Source organism: Saccostrea echinata, unplaced genomic scaffold (genome assembly GCF_033153115.1).
Source record: "Saccostrea echinata isolate AGI-Se365-2 ecotype Australia unplaced genomic scaffold, CSIRO_AGI_Sech_v1 ptg000015l, whole genome shotgun sequence".
Classification (NCBI taxonomy): domain Eukaryota; kingdom Metazoa; phylum Mollusca; class Bivalvia; order Ostreida; family Ostreidae; genus Saccostrea; species Saccostrea echinata.
The window spans coordinates 3,427,043-3,446,985 of record NW_026889764.1 but is presented as its reverse complement, the minus strand read 5'-3'; the positions used below and the strand labels follow the sequence as shown (position 1 = coordinate 3,446,985).

General features: G+C 34.6%; 1 protein-coding gene across 1 annotated transcript; it reads left to right on the top strand.

Annotated features, from left to right (window-relative positions):
* Positions 1–3,613: 3,613 nt before the first annotated feature.
* Positions 3,614–6,055, top strand: LOC133187732 (tripartite motif-containing protein 2-like). Its single transcript, XM_061323131.1, has 2 exons — positions 3,614–3,985; positions 4,112–6,055. The coding sequence occupies exon 2, from the start codon at positions 4,134–4,136 to the stop codon at positions 5,802–5,804; it is 1,671 nt and encodes a 556-aa protein (XP_061179115.1). The 5' UTR covers positions 3,614–3,985; positions 4,112–4,133; the 3' UTR covers positions 5,805–6,055.
* Positions 6,056–19,943: the final 13,888 nt, after the last annotated feature.

The window sequence follows — 19,943 nt, the reverse complement described above, 5'->3', positions numbered from 1 at the left end:
TATGCTGACTTCAAACGAGGCTGTTAAAATCCCTGAAACATCAACTTATCAGTGAGTAGTCTGTCTCGCTTTAAAATGAGATCGTTCTCAGAGCAAGCTCTTGAGTATCGAATAAGTTGGGAGACATAAACACCATAAGCAGGCGACAGTGGAATACTACTACATAGATAAGGAAAGTTGAAGATGGAAAAGCTAAAGTCCTCTCGTTTGTCATACAATTTAGTTGTTAATTGGCCTTTGTCATCTATAGTCAGTAAAACATCTAAATAGGAAACAGATGTGACAGATTCTGTTATGTCTTTTATTTCAATTTCAAGTTCACTGGGATATATCGAGTCGACATACATGTACAAATGAAAATGACTATTGTTAATTGATAAAACATCGTCAATATATCTGAATGTCGAATTGAAGGCCACAGCTAGGGTTTTTTATTCTTCTCATGTAGAAGTTTTTGAATAAATTCTGTTTCATGGGAATGAAAAAATCAGTCAGATAATAAAGAAGCACAATTAGTGCCGATCGGAATTCTAACAGTTTGTTGGAAAACTTGGTCTTGGAAGACTACATAAATGTTGTAAATGAGGAACTCCAGCATTCTTTTTATATCAACTTCAGAGTACTTGTGTGTGCAATCAGAGTGGTTTTAATGAAGTAATTGTGCTAATGACCAATCACAAGATTTGAAAATTTCCGTGTTCCTTTTTTATTTAAAATGGCGTTGTCTATGATATCAAATAGTCTAGATTTTATTTATCGTGAGGAATTGTTGTATAAAGGGTAGAAAAATCGCCAGTTTTGGTGTTATAAACTTTTGAAAACTGTGGTGATTTTAAAGTTTCTAAAAGTTCTTTCGAGTTTTTGAGGATCCCCATCTGATTTACACCACTTCTAGAATAAGCTGTAGCAAAGTACATCTGAAGTTTCTCCTTTAAAGCAGTTAATATTTTTGTAAGGAGTAAAGATAAGGGCTTGGTAGAGCATTTGCTGGATCCAGCAATGTGTCTTTATTTTTTGATGAAGTTTAGGAATCCAGTACAGGTACGGTAGATCGAACTCACCTTCGTTGACTGGTAAATTAAAAGAAGAAAACACTGAAATATTGTTTTGAAGAATTTTTTCTTTGGAAAGTGAACTGTGAGCTAAAAGCGGATTAACTGCTAAGGTTGCACAACCGTAGAGCTTTAAAAAAAATTGTACCGTAATACGTGTATAGTTTTTGTTTGAAGCTTCTAGCTTTCTGTTGCAAACTCAGAAAATATTATTTACTAATTTACTAAATGCCATGATTATAACGCGTCTACCATTTTTTTGTTTTTGTTTTATTAATTAAATATGGAGATAACGAACAGTATTCAAGCTCGAAAGTTCATTCAAACAATACAAATCAGGAGCAGAGCAAAAACGGACCTCCAAAAACATCAGAGGCGGGATCGTGTACCATGGAGGAGTGAGCATCCCCTGCCGACCCGTCACACCCGCCGTGTGCACCTTGTCATGATCGGGAAATAACGGAACAATCCTTGGACAATTCAGTGCGAAGTAATGGCCTAAGAATTAGTATGAAAAATATCAGTCAGCATTTGACTAAATGAGAGATTGTATTAGCTGACAAGGCCATTGTTTCGACCATAGAACTTGCAAACTGATGACTTTAAACGAAATTGTTGATATTCTTGTTTCATCAACTTATTTGTCAATAGCTCGTCTAGTTTTAGAAATTGATTGTAAATAGAGCATGCTCTTGTGTATCGAGTCAACTGAGAGACATTAACCCCATATTCAGGTGATAAGGGTATATTGCTACATATGTAAGGGAAGTTGACCGTTGAAAAGTTGAATCATCACGTTTATAATAAATTTTTTTGTTAGGTTGTACCATTTACGTCTTTTCTAGTAATTATCCAGATATGAAACAGATGTGTCAGACTCTGTGATATTATTTCAAGCTCACTGGGATATATCGAGTCGACATATGAGTGAAAGTAAGTATTATAAATTGACAATATGTTGTCGATATATCTAAATGTCGAGTGGAAGGTTACAGGAAGTGTTTTCTTCTTCTCATGTATAAGATCTTGAATAAATTCTGCATCATATGACTACAAAAATAGGTCTGCTAATAACGATGCGCAATTGGTACCCATGGAAATTCCGACAGATTGTTGGATAATACTGATGCACGCAAGTTCTTCTCTTTTATAATAAACAACTCAATATCCTTAACATGGTTCTGGCCTAGAGTTCGAGCCCATATGCATTTACGATTAGGAATTAGGATTAGAGATTTTTAATGGTATTAAAATAAGCTTGTTCAGCTCACTTCATTGGGGAGGAGAATATCAAGTACAGTTGTAAAAATTAAGTCAATTTTTAGGTTAATTGTCTGTAGATTATAATGCAACTTTATTTTACATGCATATGTAACTAGATGATGATAATAATAGAACATTGAGCCTTAAAAAAATCACTAATTACTAGGGATGTCAACGAATATTCGAGTACTCGACTATCGTTCGATCATACCGACTATCAACTAAAAATTTTTTAGTCGGTTATTCGTTAAAAATTTGCTATTTAAAAGTAATCTTAAATTCAAGGTAAAAAATTGGATCTGACTTCATTTATTAATGTATCAGTGTTCAGTGTTCTCGTGAGTAAAACTCAGGGAAAGGCTTAACCGGTCTTCGTTTATTGTTCAAAGGATTTTTTTTTCCGGCAAACATGCAGTAGCATACTTCAAAAGATGTCAGATCCAAATTGTAAAGTTTCAACGTGCAATTCGGTATGATCTTGTATAATGCAACTATCAATTAATGAAGAATAATTAAACAGCTGTTACAAATTTGTAAATACATGTAAACTGGGGGATAGTTATGAGCGTAATTTAAAGGTGTTTCTTTCTAATATTGATATCAATCATTTTAAAATTGTATTGATTGTTTGCAAAATTCTCATAATTAAAATTTATCACAAGCTCTCTGTTTTATAAGAGTTACGCTGTAATTCTTTAACAATCACGGGTCACTGACGAGACACATTCAATGGCTTCAGGTAAGATATCAATAACGGGTACATGTACTAGTAATAACCAACATAATTTAGTCAATTACAGCCCAACACCAGTGTGTATTAAAGAAATAAGGCATCGTTTTTAAACTTTTATAGTACGGGTTGGTCAAGCTTTTTTGACTTTGAGAAAATTGAATCATATGAAGGTGCACATACTGAAATCTAGTTTATTTTCAACAGAGGGTACCATATTACTCAAGGATAATATTCAAAGACAAAGAAGTACAGAAATCACTACAAACATCGGGAAAATATATGCGAATAATGACTGTTTTTAATTACTTTATCTTGGTCTAATATATGTTAAGAATAATATAACCTACTTCAAATCGTGTCATTTACAGTAGATTTCCACTTAATCCTTTGTTTATAAAAGGGCAGGTCATTCTATGTGCATAAAACTACCAGGTTAGAACTTTTCAGTGAGAAGTGTTGAAAGGTTCCTTAATCAGTTGTCGTAGGAAGAGAGGTAACTCCCTCAAAATAATTGTACTTTAACCTTGGTATGTAAATCAGTGGTCATCCTCGAAAGCCAGGGGTCCTGAGTCAACGCGTTGCCGTTGGACCCCTGGCATATTTCATTCAATATTCGTGGGCTTGCTTCTCTCATTGAGAAGCACCAATCAAATTAAAGCTTTCATAAATAGTTAGATAAGGATTCAGCTGACACCTCAAATGTACGTGTTACAAGTTGTTTATCATAGAATGCTTAATGTGATTGGTTGAGAGATAAGAAAAACAATCAAGATTTGTAATTTTTCCGAAAGACGTCGCCATAGTCAGTCCACAAATATTGAATGAAATATGCCAGGGGTCCAACGGCAACATGTTGACTCAGGACAGCTGGCTTGCGAGGATGATCAGTGGTGTTAGACAGGAAGATAAAGAACAAATTGAAAGTTAATCCGATATGGTATGTTTACAAATCTTTCCTCTGTTTATATATTTTGTACATTCCTTCGGGTGTATCTCTGACACGGCACAACGAATATGACAAAAAATCATTCAATATAATGCTTTTATTTTGCATGTTTTGCAGATTTAAAATAAACACAGCTAAGATGACTAGTTCCAGTCCTACTTCCTGGGCACAAGAGGTCATTATCTGTGACTTTTGTGACAAAGCCGTTCAGCAGTTCTGTAACAACTGCCAAGTCAATTTATGTGGAGACTGCATCAACAAGCATGTCAACAAACACAAGTCTCTTACACATGATATTGTTCCTTTCAAGAACAGAAAGGTACAACTAATTTTTCCCGAGTGTGAATTTCATCCCAACCAAAGATGTGAAGTCCATTGCCAGAAGTGTGATGTTCCAGTATGCATCAAGTGTTTTCTCGGTCAACATAAGGGTCACGATGCTGTTGAGATATCAGAAATTGTTCAAGGGAAGAAACAGCAAATTAGAAGAGAGATGGAAGAAATTGAATCTGTTATCATTCCAAAGTTTAAAAACAATGATGCTGAAATAGAGAGTAAAATTTTAAAATCAGCTGAGGATTATGACCAGTTAGAAAAGGAAACAGAAAAGCTGAGAACACGTTGGAATGAAGAGGTAGACACCATCTTTAATAATGTCAGAACTTTGATCAAATCTATGAGAGACAATGATATGGAAGCAAAGAGAGCTTACAAGGCCAAGTGTAACAACCTGATTTCAGAAATGATCCAAACTGTAAGACAAAACAAAGACATCCTGCAGACAAACAGAGTGTCTGATGTAGAAAACTACAAATCCAAACTGAAGGAATACAGAGATATGCCTGCTGATATTGATGTTCAAATACCTCCACTGAATTCCAAAACAGACCAAGGAAGAGAACTAAGCCTAGAATTAGGAAAATACATGGTTATGTTGAGACAAGGATCTCCATCAGACCTGACAGATGATGCACTGCATTTATCCACGAAAAGGTTGCTAGACAAAGCTAGAGTGATTGCCACTATATCCTCTAGTGTAGTAAAATCTACATACAGTGTGGCCTGTTTAGGAGCAGATGAAGCTTGGGTAAGTGGTGGCAGCAATATCATAAGGCGTTTTAACATACATGGATTTGAAATAGACTCTGTCAGAATCGATGTCAAAAACACTTTCAAGGGTATCACACTCACAAGACAAGGAGATCTGATATACAGTGACGCCGACAATAACACTGTAAACATAGTCAGACATAAGAAGATAGAGATACTGATCACCATACCAAATGGCTGGCGTCCATGGGGACTGTACTGTACCAGGTCAGGAGACATCTTGGTCAGTATGTCAGATGTCGATAGTCGCCTAAAAAAAATAGTCCAATATCAAGAAGGAGCAGTAAAATGCGAAATAAATAAAGATAAATATGGAATCCCAATCCTTAGCCCCGGGCGGTATATAAATTTTGTGGCTGAAAATCGGAATGGAGATATTTGTGTCTCTGATAATAATGCTGGAAACGTGGTTGTGGTTGATCAAAGAGGAAATGTTCGATTTCGATATGACGGTTTACCAGCTAAGAGGAAGGAACCACTTGATCCTATGCAAATAGTAACAGATTCTATGGGAAACATCTTAGTGGCAGATGAAAACAATGGCTGTCTACACATTTTAGATCAGAATGGGAAATTCTTGATGTGTGTAGACCAATGTGGACTAGATAAACCTAGTGGATTGAGTGTAGATGGTATGGGACGATTATGGGTAGGATTCAAATGTTCAGGAAGCTTGAAAGTGATTCAATACATCAGATGATTTGGTATATCTATATTGGACTCGAAAGGCGTACAACGAAAAAAAAATTCCAACATCTGATTCCCTATTCCTACCACTGAATATCAATACATCTGAATCTGTAAATAGTTTCATAATACTTAATAATGATGAGCCTTAAATTCGTCAACTTTTTGTTTGAAGCTTCTAGCTTGTTGTTACAATCAAAAAAATATCATCAGTGAAAATGGTGATTATAGTATTTGTTATCGCTTTGTTTCTTTTATTAAATAATTCAGGTACAATGAAGTGTATTTATCTATTATAATGTACACTCCATCTTTGATACAATGAATATCATCCCATCCACTCCCCTAGAAAATTACAGTTTCCGTTGTTAAGATCAAATGCCAGTTTTGTTTGTCGATGTTGATTATTTAACTTACATATGAAATCACATGATAATCATATTGGACAAGATAATATTGATGCAAAATATCAAATCGGTCGCAAAAGATTTACGATTTTTAAAGTTTCCTCAAGAAAGTTCAAGGAAAACACTTAATATGAATTTTTAGTATGAAATATTTCAAATATAAATATTCAGTGATGTACAAATCGCAAGATAAGTATAAAGGGAACTCATTTTTTTTAGTGCATTTATTTTTCAAAATAAATCAATCCATCGATATGGAAATGTATTATCAAAATAAAATTACATGTGTAATTTTACCCAAAAATTATAATAAAAAATGTTTCAATGATCGATATCCTAACAAAAGGACGTGAAGTTCACTGGATCTATGTCACGTAATGATGATGATGATTTCTACATGCAGTGTATAAAAAAGTGAAGTGTACTAAGCACGAAGTGTATAAAAATTATCATTGCGTCATTCGAAGCTGAAGCATTAATATAAGACAAAAGAACGAGGGCACATTAGATTAGTATTCGGCAGGAATATGGGAACACTTGAAAAGTGAAAATTTCATTGACATCACATGAAATTTTAGCATTCCTTTGTGATGTATCGGGTTGCAGTGAAATAGGAAAAAGAAATATTTTCCTGATATTGTGTTTTGATTTGCTAAAAAGAATAACTTGAAAATTGGCTAGATGAGTCATTTGGTACAAAATGTTTCATTTTTAAACAATTTGCTATCTGGGTCATCTCTCCATGATTTTGAAAGGTTATTTGCGTGCATCTTAAAACGAGTAAACATTTGTAAAAAAGGAAAGAAGACTCAGAGACCTTAAAAAATTGTGTAAATGCAGTGCGTCATTGTCATTTTAAAATCAACAATGTTTGTGTAGTGATGATAGTTCAGTAGTATGCGTAACCTGTCAGAAGACGTTTTACATTTGTTTTCAATTTGTGATGAATTAGTAGAATTTAAAAACAATTTTCTGATTTATCATTTAGAGTCACTTTTAGAAGACGTTGATTTTTGTATGTACGAGGGGCATTTCAAAAGTTCTGGCAACTGGTGTGCGGTAAATTAATGAGCGTCATTATCATAAATTAAATTATATCAATCCCTCAAAATAGTCTCCGTTGACCTGGACACACTTTTTCAGTCTTGAAATCCACGTGGAAAATGCTGCCCTATAATCCTCTTTCTGTATACGCTTCATACACTGGAATACGGCACTTCCGACTGCATGACGACTTTCAAATCACCGTCCTCGGAGGGCTTCTTTGATAACGGCATTCAACCAAAAATCGCATGGAGCTAGGTCAGGACTGTAGGGTGGATGTGGTAAAACGGCAATACCATTTTCCTTTAAATATTTGGTTACTACCTCTGACCTATGGGCAGGTGCGTTGTCATGGAGGAGCTTTATTCCTCTAGTACTGGTTGTTGGTCGGGTCGTTTTATAGTGCTCCACAACCTGAGACAAGACATTCTCTGTATAAAATTGACCAGTAACACTGCTGTGTTCTGGAACCGGAACTTGAGCAACAGGGCCTTTAGAATAAAAAAATAAGGCGTACATTACTCTCCGGACAGACCGGTTTCTGCGTGCAATTTGAGGCCTTGTATCATTTTCACCGATCCAAACTTTATTATTGAGCTTAGTTTCCGGTTCAAAAAAATATATCCATGTTTCATCACCAGTTACAATCTCCTGATCCCACCTCTGATGTTTGGAGGTCCGTGTTTGCTCTGCTCCTATTTTGTATTGTATAATGGACTTTTGAGCTTGAATACTGTTCGTTATCTCCATATAATTCATTTTAACCACCGAACATGTATCTCTACTGGTGGACAGTCTGTCCCCGAGGATACTTGTCGTTCGGTGCCTATTCATTCATGAGTACACAGAATAACGAAATAATACTGGCAGACGCGTCGCCCAGTATAAAAAGGCATCACTCTTTTGAGTCTATAAGGGACACAGACTCAAGGAGTTCATTCGGTGCCCCTCGGATAATCCTCAGGGATATTAATCATATGTCATATGTACAGTCTTCAGATTCCCAGTTTTGATGTAAAACCAATAGTTCATACAAACAATTGAAAGAATGTAAAGTTTCTATTAGAGATATATTCGAAGACTCCTTTTCCGATCCCATGTCTTCTATTTCAAAATGTTCTGCGAAAAACTGTAAAACCTGTGACATTTTGATAACTAACACTTCTTTTACCAGTAATCTTACTGGACAGAGCTTCTGTACCAAAACTTGGGAAAATCTGAACTGCAAATCTTCTAATGTTGTCTACGAAATAGAATGTAATCTTTGTGGACTTGTTTATGTTGGTGAAACCAAGGGATCACTCAATAAAAGAACATCAGGTCATAGATTTCAGATAAATAATGGGGGTCAGCAACTTTTATACAAACATTTTAATTTACCTGATCATTCAATTTTGTCAATGAAAGTCAGAATTCTGGAAAAGATTTACCACCACACCAAACAGTCCATCACTGAGTACACCTTTCCGTAGACAACGAGAAGAATTTTGGATAAGAAAGCTAGGGACAGCCTTTCCCTATGGATGTAATGATAATGTCGATAGTGTTGGAAATCTTTCTAGTCCACAGTGTAACAATGTAAATGTGATGGGACTTTTTAACCATACACAGAGACGTAAGCGTAGTCATGGGCATTGGTCTTACAATAAACCTTTAATACACGATGTCTCTTTTGATTCATTACTACCTTACGTAAATCACAGTTAGGGTTACATCATATTCGCACCAAACTTTACTCTGTCCCTTTGAAACTTTTAAATAGTCTTCTTGAAAAGGTCAAGGAAAGTCCATTTTTTGATTCCTCGACACCAGAATATAGGCTCGGATCTGTAGTTATGGATATTGCCAATCATAGGTTTTTTAAACCCCCGCGTTTTACTGAAGAAAATGCAGCTAAAACAATCCGTTTTTTCCTTAAACTTCAATATGCCAACAAAGGAATTGACGCGGTTAATATAAGTAATATCCTTAATCACAAAAGGGTCCAGTCTTGTATTCCACCATATTTCAAGTTAAAGACTACACCTTGTATTTCCTACAAATATACATCGACTATTGCTTCCAAACTTTTTAATTACAAGAAAACTTTACAGGGCCTGGATATCGAATATCTGAAACATAATCCTCAATCGTGTTCATGTTCTTCTTCGCCCTATAACTATAGTCCTACTGGACACGTTATTACTGGTGACGTAAATATAGTTAATAATGAGGACCTTAGATCACTAATTTTAAAAGGTCCTAAATTTAGGGAACCCAGATCCTTCAACTGGCGTAAGAATTTCATAAATATTATGGGTTCTGTAGAGGACTACGCCAGGCGATGGGCCAGACATGAAAAAGAAGACCTTGACACTTTGTCAGAATGGATTAAATGTATCAGATGTATGTTAAAATCGCGCATTAAAAGATTGAGAGGCAATATGAAAACCATCTATCCTTCTGTATTCAATAATCCAGAAGTGAAAAAAGAATTAGATAGATTACATGATCAGTACGTACTGGTCCCTGCTGACAAAGCAGGTAACAACATTGTCTTTGTTTGTAAGGCTCATTATATTAAATGTATTTTAGAGGAACTTGGATTTAATTCTACAAGTGGTTATCCAACTTATACTCATAGTTCCCTTTCTAAGGAAGAAATTCTTCAAAATCATATGTCAGTTTTGAATATTTTTAATATTCCTAACAACCAAAATGAATTCGAATAACCATATTTATATTGGATTCCGAAACTTCATAAAAATCCTTACAAACAAAGATACATAGCGGGTTCCAGTAAATGTTCAACCAAGCCTCTATCTTTACTCCTCACTGAGATATTAACAGTGGTGAATGAGAAACTTCAAGAGTACTGTGCAACAATATATTCGAGAAGTGGTGTAAATCAGATGTGGATACTTAAAAATTCCAAGGAACTTTTGGAAATTTTGAAATCACAAGATTTTACCAAAATCAACAGCTTAAAAACTTACGACTTTTCAACTTAATACACAACCATTCCCCACGATAAATTAAAGTCCAGGCTTTTTGATATCATTGACAGTTGCTTTTTCAATAAAAATGGAACTCGTAAATATACTTAACTTGTCATTGGTCATTTGCAAAATTATTTTGTTAAAAAACATTCTGATTGTACACACAAGTACTCTGAAGTTGACATTAAACAGATGCTTGAGTTTCTGATTGACAATATCTATGTGGTTTTTGGAGACCAGGTCTTCCAACAATCTATTGGAATTACTATGGGTACCAATTGCGCCCCGTTATTAGCAGACCTTTTTTTGTATTCATATGAAGCAGAATTTGTCCAAAATCTTGTACGTGAAAAGAAGAAAAACACTTGCTGTGGCGTTCAACTCGACATTTAGATATATCGTCGACGTATTGTCAATTAACAATGGCTATTTTCATTCTTATGTCGATACGATATATCCTGGTGAACTTGAGATAAAAGATACCACAGAGTCTGACACATCTGTTTCCTATTTGGATATTTTACTTGAAAAAGACGTTAATGGTAATCTAACAACCAAGCTTTATGATAAACGTGATGACTTTAACTTTTCAATCGTCAACTTCCCTTACTTATGCAGCAATATACCTTCATCACCTGCATACGGGGTATATATCTCTCAGTTGATACGTAGAGCATGCTCTACGTATGTACAATTTCTAAAACGAGGTAAATTATCGACAAATAAGTTGATGAAACAAGAATATCAGCTGTCTCGTTTAAGGTCTTCATTTCGTTAAGTTCTATGGTCGATACAATGACCTTGTCAGCAAATTTATCATTGAGTCAAATGCTGACTGACGTTTTTCATACTAATTGTTAGGCCATTATTTACACACTGAATTGTCGACGGATTTTTCCGTTATTTCCCGATCATGACAAGGAGCACACGGCGGGTGTGACCGGTCGGCAGGGGATGCTCACTCCTCCATGGCACCTGATCTCACCTCTGATGTTTGGAGGTCCGTGTTTGCTCTGCTCCTATTTTGTATTGTATAATGGACTTTTGAGCTTGAATACTGTTTGTTATCTCCATATAATTCATTTATTCGCCTTTGGTCACAATCTTCATAAATTGTTAGTAACTGTGAAGCCATTTCTACCCGGATACGCTTTTGCTCTTCCGAGAGAAGATGCGGCACCCATCTAGCACAGACTTTCCTAAGCTTTAAGTGTTCCTTTAAAATACGAAAAACTGCTGACGAATTAATGTTAGTTAAGTCTGCTATTTCCTCAACTGTATATCTAGCATCATCAGCTGTCGTATTTTGAACAGCGACGATTTCTTTTTCGCCATATGCACAAACTGGACGCCCCGAACGGGGGTCATCTTCAACTGATTTTCTACCCTCTTTAAATTGAACTACCCATCTTGCTATTGCTCGATATGAAAGAGCATGCTCTCTATATACTACATCTAAATCGGCTTTTATTTCTGTTGCCGTAAAGCCAAGCAATGAGCGAATTTTGCAATACGGTTTTTGCTCAACAAAAAAATTGTTCTCCTTATCAGTCATTTTTACGCTCAGTATACAGAGTATACCTAATTATGACGTTATTTTCGCAGACCTATACGTCATTTTGAATGTAAAATGACGTCACTACTAATGCATATTTGCCTAAGCTTTACAGTGGTATCAGAGTCATTTTAATCCGTGACGTAGTTAATATTTTATATACCAGTTGCCAGAACTTTTGAAATGCCCCTCGTACAGTAGTTTAAACTTTAAAAGTATATTTATGCTAATATTTCCACGTGAGGTAAAGAATGTTAATACATTTTTCGTGAATTTTTAAAAAATATTTCTGTAGATTTTGTATTTATAGAAGACGACAATTTTTTTTATAAACATTTCGCCTGACCACTTTATTCTTTCAAAAAGGTTAGAAATCTAGAAAAAATATATCATTCAACTAATAGTCCCATTTTAAATTCTCCTTTTCGTAGACAACGAGAAGAATACTGGATAAAGAAACTATAAAGCACGACCTTTCTGTGTGGTTTCAACAACTACATAAATAATGTAGGGAATCTTTCAAGTCCACCGTGAATGTGATGGGATTTTAAGGACATATGCAACGTACCTTTCCTACTGATAATTTTTTAAGATATTCTTAATTTAAGATTATAGTGCCATCAGATGTTCGTAGACAAAAAAATCAGAATGCATTACCAGGGGTTTTGAAAAGAGATCAATTGAGGCCAAAATAAAAAAAAAAACTTTGTTTCCCTTAACGCGATCGACCCACTTAAATCGTGCCGACTGAAAAGTTTTTTTAAAAAGATTATTCAAATTTTTTTTTTGTTTTACTCTCATTTGGCGCCCACAACATCGTGTTATAAAACAAAGGCGATGTATCAATCTTAATATAGCTTTAACTTATTAGAATTTTACACTCTTGAAACATTTCGTGAATTAAATATACCATGGCTAAGGAGTGTTAAGATGGTATTTACAAATGTGTCTTTTAAAATTAACGTATGTTGTAAGCATGGCAAAGCCTGCCTCATGAGCAGATGAGGGGCCCACCTTGCGTATGCATATCAATAAATTTCAATGCATTTCGTTCATTTCGATTTAATAAACACTTCATGTATGATTCTATTTTTACTCTATAGGACCAGGGACCTATATATTAGTGTTAGTATATAGGTTCCTGATAGGACCATGGGATCTGTAAATATGTCTGTATAATTATTTCATCTTGATAAATATAATTCAGATGTCATTTCTTCCTTCCTTTTATTTAAGGGGTAAACTTCGTGACCATTAACATTAGATATATGAAACTTTAATCATTTTAGATATGGTTTGGTTGAATTATATATTGTTTATTCAGGTACACTCTTTTCAAATAGTGTTGAAATCTTTAAAATTGGCTTATGGTACGGCTTCCTGAGACGTCCAGTGTATTTTTCTTTTAGTTTGGCCCTTGAAAATAGGTTGTTTCTTTGCTTTAAAATACATTTATGAATTGTTGGGTCGACAACATTTGAACACCTGCCTAGTGGAGGCTCCTATTTTAGACTTATGGCTATTGATCATAAAGCATCAGTAAGGGATCTTTTTCGTGCCAACATCTACATGTATACTGCGACACTGCATGGACCTACGTTATTTTACGGTCTCATTCGACTGACCAGTCTCCACGTTCCACGTCGGGACCTATGACTTACAATAAGCTCCTGAATTACGTCGTAACTCCAAACGAAGCACTAGAATCACTGCGCCACGCGGGGCCCTTGACATTTTGTCTGTGTAAGCACTCGAAGATGATAGTAGGTTTGAAAAAAATATACTTGGATGCCGATGGTCGATGGTTGAGTATTTGCGAATCTTGTCTTTTTGTAACAATTCGATTTCAATAAATTTACACTGGCCTGAGATACTTCACAAGTTCAAATGAATAATATTTGTGAATTAATTTACCATACATGTTGTTTTTAAATTTCATTTTGTATGATATTCAGTTTAAAAATCGGTTTCTTTTGTACTTTCTTATTTATAAAGATATTATTTAATTTTTCAGAATGTATTTTCAAAACTGCTGTCAGAAAAAAAAAAATAATTTACCTACCTACCCACTCAACTTGAAATTTAAGGGTCGGGTTAGGGGAAACAAAGATATTTTTAATAATGGCCTGATGAAAATTCTTGTATAATTCACAGAAAAATATACAAAAATTACTAAATATATTCTAGATGTTTTGTTTATCCAAACTTGTTTAAGAAGAAGTGTACAACAGCATATAGACATAAAAATGTAGCACACCGTTCCTTTAAGTATTGGAACTCTTCAACTCCAGGGAAAAAGACAATAAAGTTCAAACTTCGTTGCGTATGTCCTTAAACAATACACCTAGAGGTAGGCGTAGAAATGGATAGCAATCATACAATAGACCAAATATACATGTACATGATGTCTCTTGATTCACTTTTGCCTTATATCAATAAACAATTACTCGTGTAGGTCTTCATCACGTTCGCATTAGACTTTACTCGGTTCCCTTGAAATTTTTGAATGGACTATTTGAAGGAGTTAAGCAAGTCCATACTTAGATTCTTCAACTGCAGAATACTTGTAAGCTAGTGTTTGTGATTACGGATAATGCCATCACAGACTCTTTACGCCACCACATGTGTCGGAAGATACAGTAATTCTGACTCAACACGTCGGTTCCTTTAAACTTAAATTAAATTTGCCAACAAAAGAAATAGATGCTGTAAACATTATAACATTCTTTTAAATAATAAAAAAAAATTAATTTTAAAATCATTAAATAACTATGGGTGTAAAATTTCGAGGTTTTTAATTAGTTCAAATTTGCTGCTCAATAATAAAACCGTAGTAACGGAAGTGATGGGAAGCGAGGGGAGGTAAAAACTGATACATAGGCCTAGCAGCCTTGTTGTTTGTTTACTTGTGGTAAGATCGAATTATTGTTTGAAGTTAAAAGTACATTTATTAAATCTGGAATTTTCCATGAATCCGGAGGACTGGAAGTGAGAGGAGTGTATGGATACAGATGATTCAGCTGGTTGTCGGGGGGGGGGGTGTCCCCATACCAAACCAGGTTATACAGAAATAATTTGTGTTCCTTTTTGGATATTAACCAATCAGAGGCAAGAATACAAACGAAATTAAATTATTATAATATATGTAAACTTAGTTTCAATTATTTTACACTTAAAGAAAAGAATAACAAAATAATTTTTCTAAAATAGTTTCTTGCAATTTCCCCCCTTCATTCAACTAAAATTCTCTGAAACTACATATACCTAATGCATGGAACATTCAAAATTTAAGAAAAAAAGATTATGACGTACATGTAGCACAACGTGACATCATAATAGGGGTGTACTAACATGAATGTAAGAGGTGATGAAACATTTGAAATGGAGAAATATTGTCGTTTTTATACAACAGTCAACATAATAATAACTCGCCTCCGGTTCGTGCACCATGTGTCAAACCGTGACTACTATTTAGGCATAGTGCATGCAAAGTACAACACTATTATATAAGTATTTTGACTGCCATTTGTATTTTATCTGGTAAGTGTTACTTTAAGCACCAAGCCTTGGGATCATGAATCAGTTTTATACAGGTAATTTTAAGTAAAGTCTGTGCTTTGCCTTAAAGCTCTATAATAAAACACATAAAATTATAAATCTTATCAAAAATTTATTCCCTTTCATGCTGTTTATTTTAATTTTCAAATGTTACTTTACAATAAATTTTCACTTTATGAACAGAGTTCACCATTTAGCTTGACAGACGAAACATGTTACTTATCCATAAAATAAGTGTTGCTACACAAAGCCAAAGTAATTGCTACCATTTCTACTAAAGTTAAACCTACGTACAGTGTAGACTATTTATTAAATAGGATAAAGATTTGTCTAGTGGTGATAACAGAACCATAAAGTGGTCTGATGTGGAATATTTTATCATCCTGATATGCTTTAGCAGTCATTGACAGTCATTGACAAGACAGGGAGAACTAATAATCACAACTACTAAAACTGGGCAATGGCTATATTCCCTAGGTATGGGAAGTCAGAGACACTTATCACCCTACCAAATGGCTAGAGTCCTTGGGGACTGTGTTGTATTAGGTAAAGAGATATTTTGGTCAGTACGTTAGACGCCGATAGTAGCCACAACAGCAGTAATATGCAAATAAATGAAGATGAAGATGCAATCCAAATCCTTAGCCCCGGGTCTTATATAAATATTATTATGTAGCTGAAAATTGGAATGGAGACATTTGTATCTCTGATAATAATGCTGGAAACGTGGTTGTGGTTGATCAAACATAAAAATCCGATTTCGTTATGACGGTTCACTGGCTAAGAGGAAGGAACCACTTGATCCTTTACAGATAGTAACAGATTCTATGGGACACATCATAGTGGCAGATGAATACAATGACTGTTCAAACATTTTAGATCAGAATGGGAAGTTCCTGATGTGTGTACTTTGTAGACAACTGTATCATAGACTAGATAAGCTTAGTGGATTGAGTGTAATTTGTTTAGTTAGTATTGGGAGGTTATGGGTAAGACTTAAAGGTTCTATCGACTTGAAAGTGACTAGATACATGGGAAAAACAGTAATGCAGATATTTTTCATTGCTAAAAATCCATGTTTGGTAGTTCCACCCGGTAAGATATGTGCTGGAAAAAAATTTCAGCAAAGACCATACATTTGAATCTATATAAAGTGACAAAAACATGATCTAATGTATAAGGTTAAGATAACGACCATTGATCGATCTCAAAATGTCCAGAAACAATACAAATATGTGAAGAGGGCATAAACACGGACCGGAGCAAGCTCTTGAGTATCGAAGAAGTTGGGAGACATAAACACCATAAGCAGGCGATAGTGAAATACTACTACATAGATATGGAAAGTTGACGATGAAAAAGCTAAAGTCCTCTCGTTTGTCATTCAATTTAGTTGTTAATTGGCCTTTGTCGTCTATAGTCAGTAAAACATCTAAATATGAAATAGATGTGACAGACTCTGTTGTGTCTTTATTTCAAGTTCACTGGGATATATCGAGTCGACACACGAATGAAAATGACTATTGTTAATTGATAAAACATCGTAGATATATCTGAATGTCGAATTGAAGGCCACAGCTAGGGTTTTATATTCTTCTCGTGTAGAAGTTTTTGAATAAATTCTGTTTCATGGAAATATAAAAACAAGTCAGCTTATAAAGAAGCACAATGAGTGCCGATCGAAATTCTAACAGTTTGTTGGAAAACTTGGTCTTGGAAGACTACATAAATGTTGTCAATGAGGAACTCCAGCATCCTTTTAATATCAACTTCAGAGCACTTGTGTGTGCAATCAGAGTGCATGGTTTTAATGAAGTAATTTTACTGATGACCAGTCACAAGATGTGAAAATTTTGGAGTACCGTTTTTATTTAAGAAGTCGTTGTCTATGATATCACATAGTCTAGATTTTATTTATCGTAAGGAATTGTTGTATAAAGTGTAGAAAATCGCAAGTTTTGGTGTTATAAACTTTTGAAAAACTTGGTGATTTTAAAGATTCTAAAAGTTCTTTCGAGTTTTTGAGGATCCCCATCTGATTTACATCACTTTTAGAATAAGCTGTAGCACAGTACGTCTGAAGTTTCTAATTTAAAACAGTTAATATTTTTGTAAGGAGTAAAAAGAAGTGCTTGTAGAGCATTTGCTGGATACAGCAATGTGTCTTTGTTTGTAAGGATTTTGATGAAGTTTAGGAATCCAGTACAGGTACGGTAGATCGAACTCACCTTGGTTGATTGGTATATTAAAAGTATAAAACACTGAAATATGGTTTTGAAGAATTTCTTCTTTGGAAAGTGAACTGTGAGCTTTGAACTAAAAGCGGATTAACTGCTAAGGTTGCACAACAGTAGAGCTTTAAAAAATTGTACCGTAATACATGTATAGTTTTTGTTTGAAGCTTCTAGCTTTTTGTTGCAAACTCAGAAAATATTATATACTAAATGCCCTGATTATAACGCTTGTATCATTTGTTTTGTTTTATTAATTAAATATGGAGGTAACGAACAGTATTCATGCTCGAAAGTTCATTCAAACGATACAAATCAGGAGCAGAGAAAAAACGGACCTCCAAAAACATCAGAGGCGGGATCGTGTTCCATGGAGGAGTGAGCATCCTCTGCCGACCAGTAACACCCGCCTTGTGCTTATTGTTATGATCTGGAAAAACGGAAAAATCCTTGGACAATTCAGTGTGTAAGTAATGGCCTAAGAACTAGTATGAAAATGTCAGTCAGCATTTGACTTAATGAGAGATTGTATTTGCTAACAAGACCATTGTTTCCACAGTAGAACTTGCGAACTGATGACTTTAAACGGAATTGTTGATTTTCTTGTTTCATCAACTTATTTGTCAATAGCTCGCCTCGTTTTAGAAATTGATCGTCAATAGAGCAAGCTCTTGTGTATCGAATCAACTGAGAGACATTAACCCTATATGCAGGTGATAAGGGTATGTAAGGGAAGTTGACGATTGAAAAGTTGAATCATCACGTTTATTATAATTTTTTGTTGTTCTAAAGGTTACCATTAACGTCTTTTTCTAGTAAATATCCAGATATGAAACAGATGTGTCAGACTCTGTGGTATTATTTCAAGATCACTGGGATATATCGAGTCGACATATGAATGGAAGTAATTACTGTTAATTGATAATACGTTGTCGATATATCTAAATGTCGAGTTGAAGGTCACAGCAAGTGTTTTCTTCTTCTCATGTATAAGATCTTGAATAAATTCTGCATCATATGAATACAAAAATAGGTCTGCTAATAACGGGTCGCAATTGGTACCCATGGAAATTCCGACAGATTGTTGGATGATACTGATGCACGCAAGTTCTTCTCTTTTATTATAAACAACTCAATATTCTTACATGTTTCTGACCTAGAGTTCGAGCCCATATGCATTTTACGATTAGGGAAGAAGAGATTTTTAATAATACTTAATAAGCTTGTTCAACCCATTTCATTCGGGAGAAGAATATCAAGTACGTTGTAAAGATTAAGTCAATTTTTAGGTTGTCTGTAGATTATAATGCAACTTTATTTTACATGCATATGTAATTAGATGATCAGACAACAAAAGAACATTGAGCTATAAAAAAAAATCACTAATTACCAACATAAAAGTCAATTACAGGCCAATACCATAGTGTATTTAAGAAATAAGGCATCATTTTAAAACTTTTATTGTACGGGTTGGTCAAGCTTTTTTGACTTTGAGAAAATTGAATCATATGAAGGTGTACATACTGAAATCTAGTTTATTTTCAACAGAGGTGACCATATTTCTCAAAGACAAAAAAGTAGAGAAATTACTACTAACATCGGGAGGATATATGCGAATAATGTTTTTAATTACTTTATCTTGGTCTAATATATGTTAAGAATATTATAACCTACTTTGAATCGTGTCACTTACAGTAGATTTCCACTTAATCCTTTGTTTATCAAAGGGCAGGTCATTCTATGTGCATAAAACTACCAGGTTAGAACTGTTGAAAGGTTCCTTAATCAGTTGTCGTAGGAAGAGAGGTAACTCCTTCAAAATAATTGTACTTTAAACCATTGGTGTTGACTGGAAGATAAAGAACAAATCGAAAGTAAATCTGATCTGGTATGTTTACAAATCTTTCCTCTGTTTATATATTTTGTACATTCTTTCGGGTGTATCTCTGACACGGTGTAATGTCTTACATTCTGTACATTGTTATTTAGAAATTTGCAGATTATGCATTTTTAGGTACAGTCACAAATGTGTCAATATCTGTATGACTAAATACATTGTTCATTGTTCAAATTGTTTTTATAATCATATTCTCACGCTTGAATTTTGCTGACTGACCATAAAGTCCCGTCTGCTGTTTATGTTAAAGTCAAAATTTGCTGCGTTTTGTTTATTTAACTTGGGAGGGCCTGCAGTTTGATATTTATTTTAATTATGAAACTATGCTGTTTCCTGTGTAGATTTCACAGGCACTTGTTTCGTATACGGGGCACCCCTACTTATTTTTACCACAAGGTACCTAACTCAATTTCAGGCACCCCCGCTTCAAACTCGTATTTTGTTTATATATTAATCATTAACCTACTTTAAAATGACATCGT

Excerpts from the sequence above, each read along its gene's own strand:
- LOC133187732 (XM_061323131.1), top strand. The coding sequence starts at position 4,134 with ATGACTAGTTCCAGTCCTACTTCCTGGGCACAAGAGGTCATTATCTGT.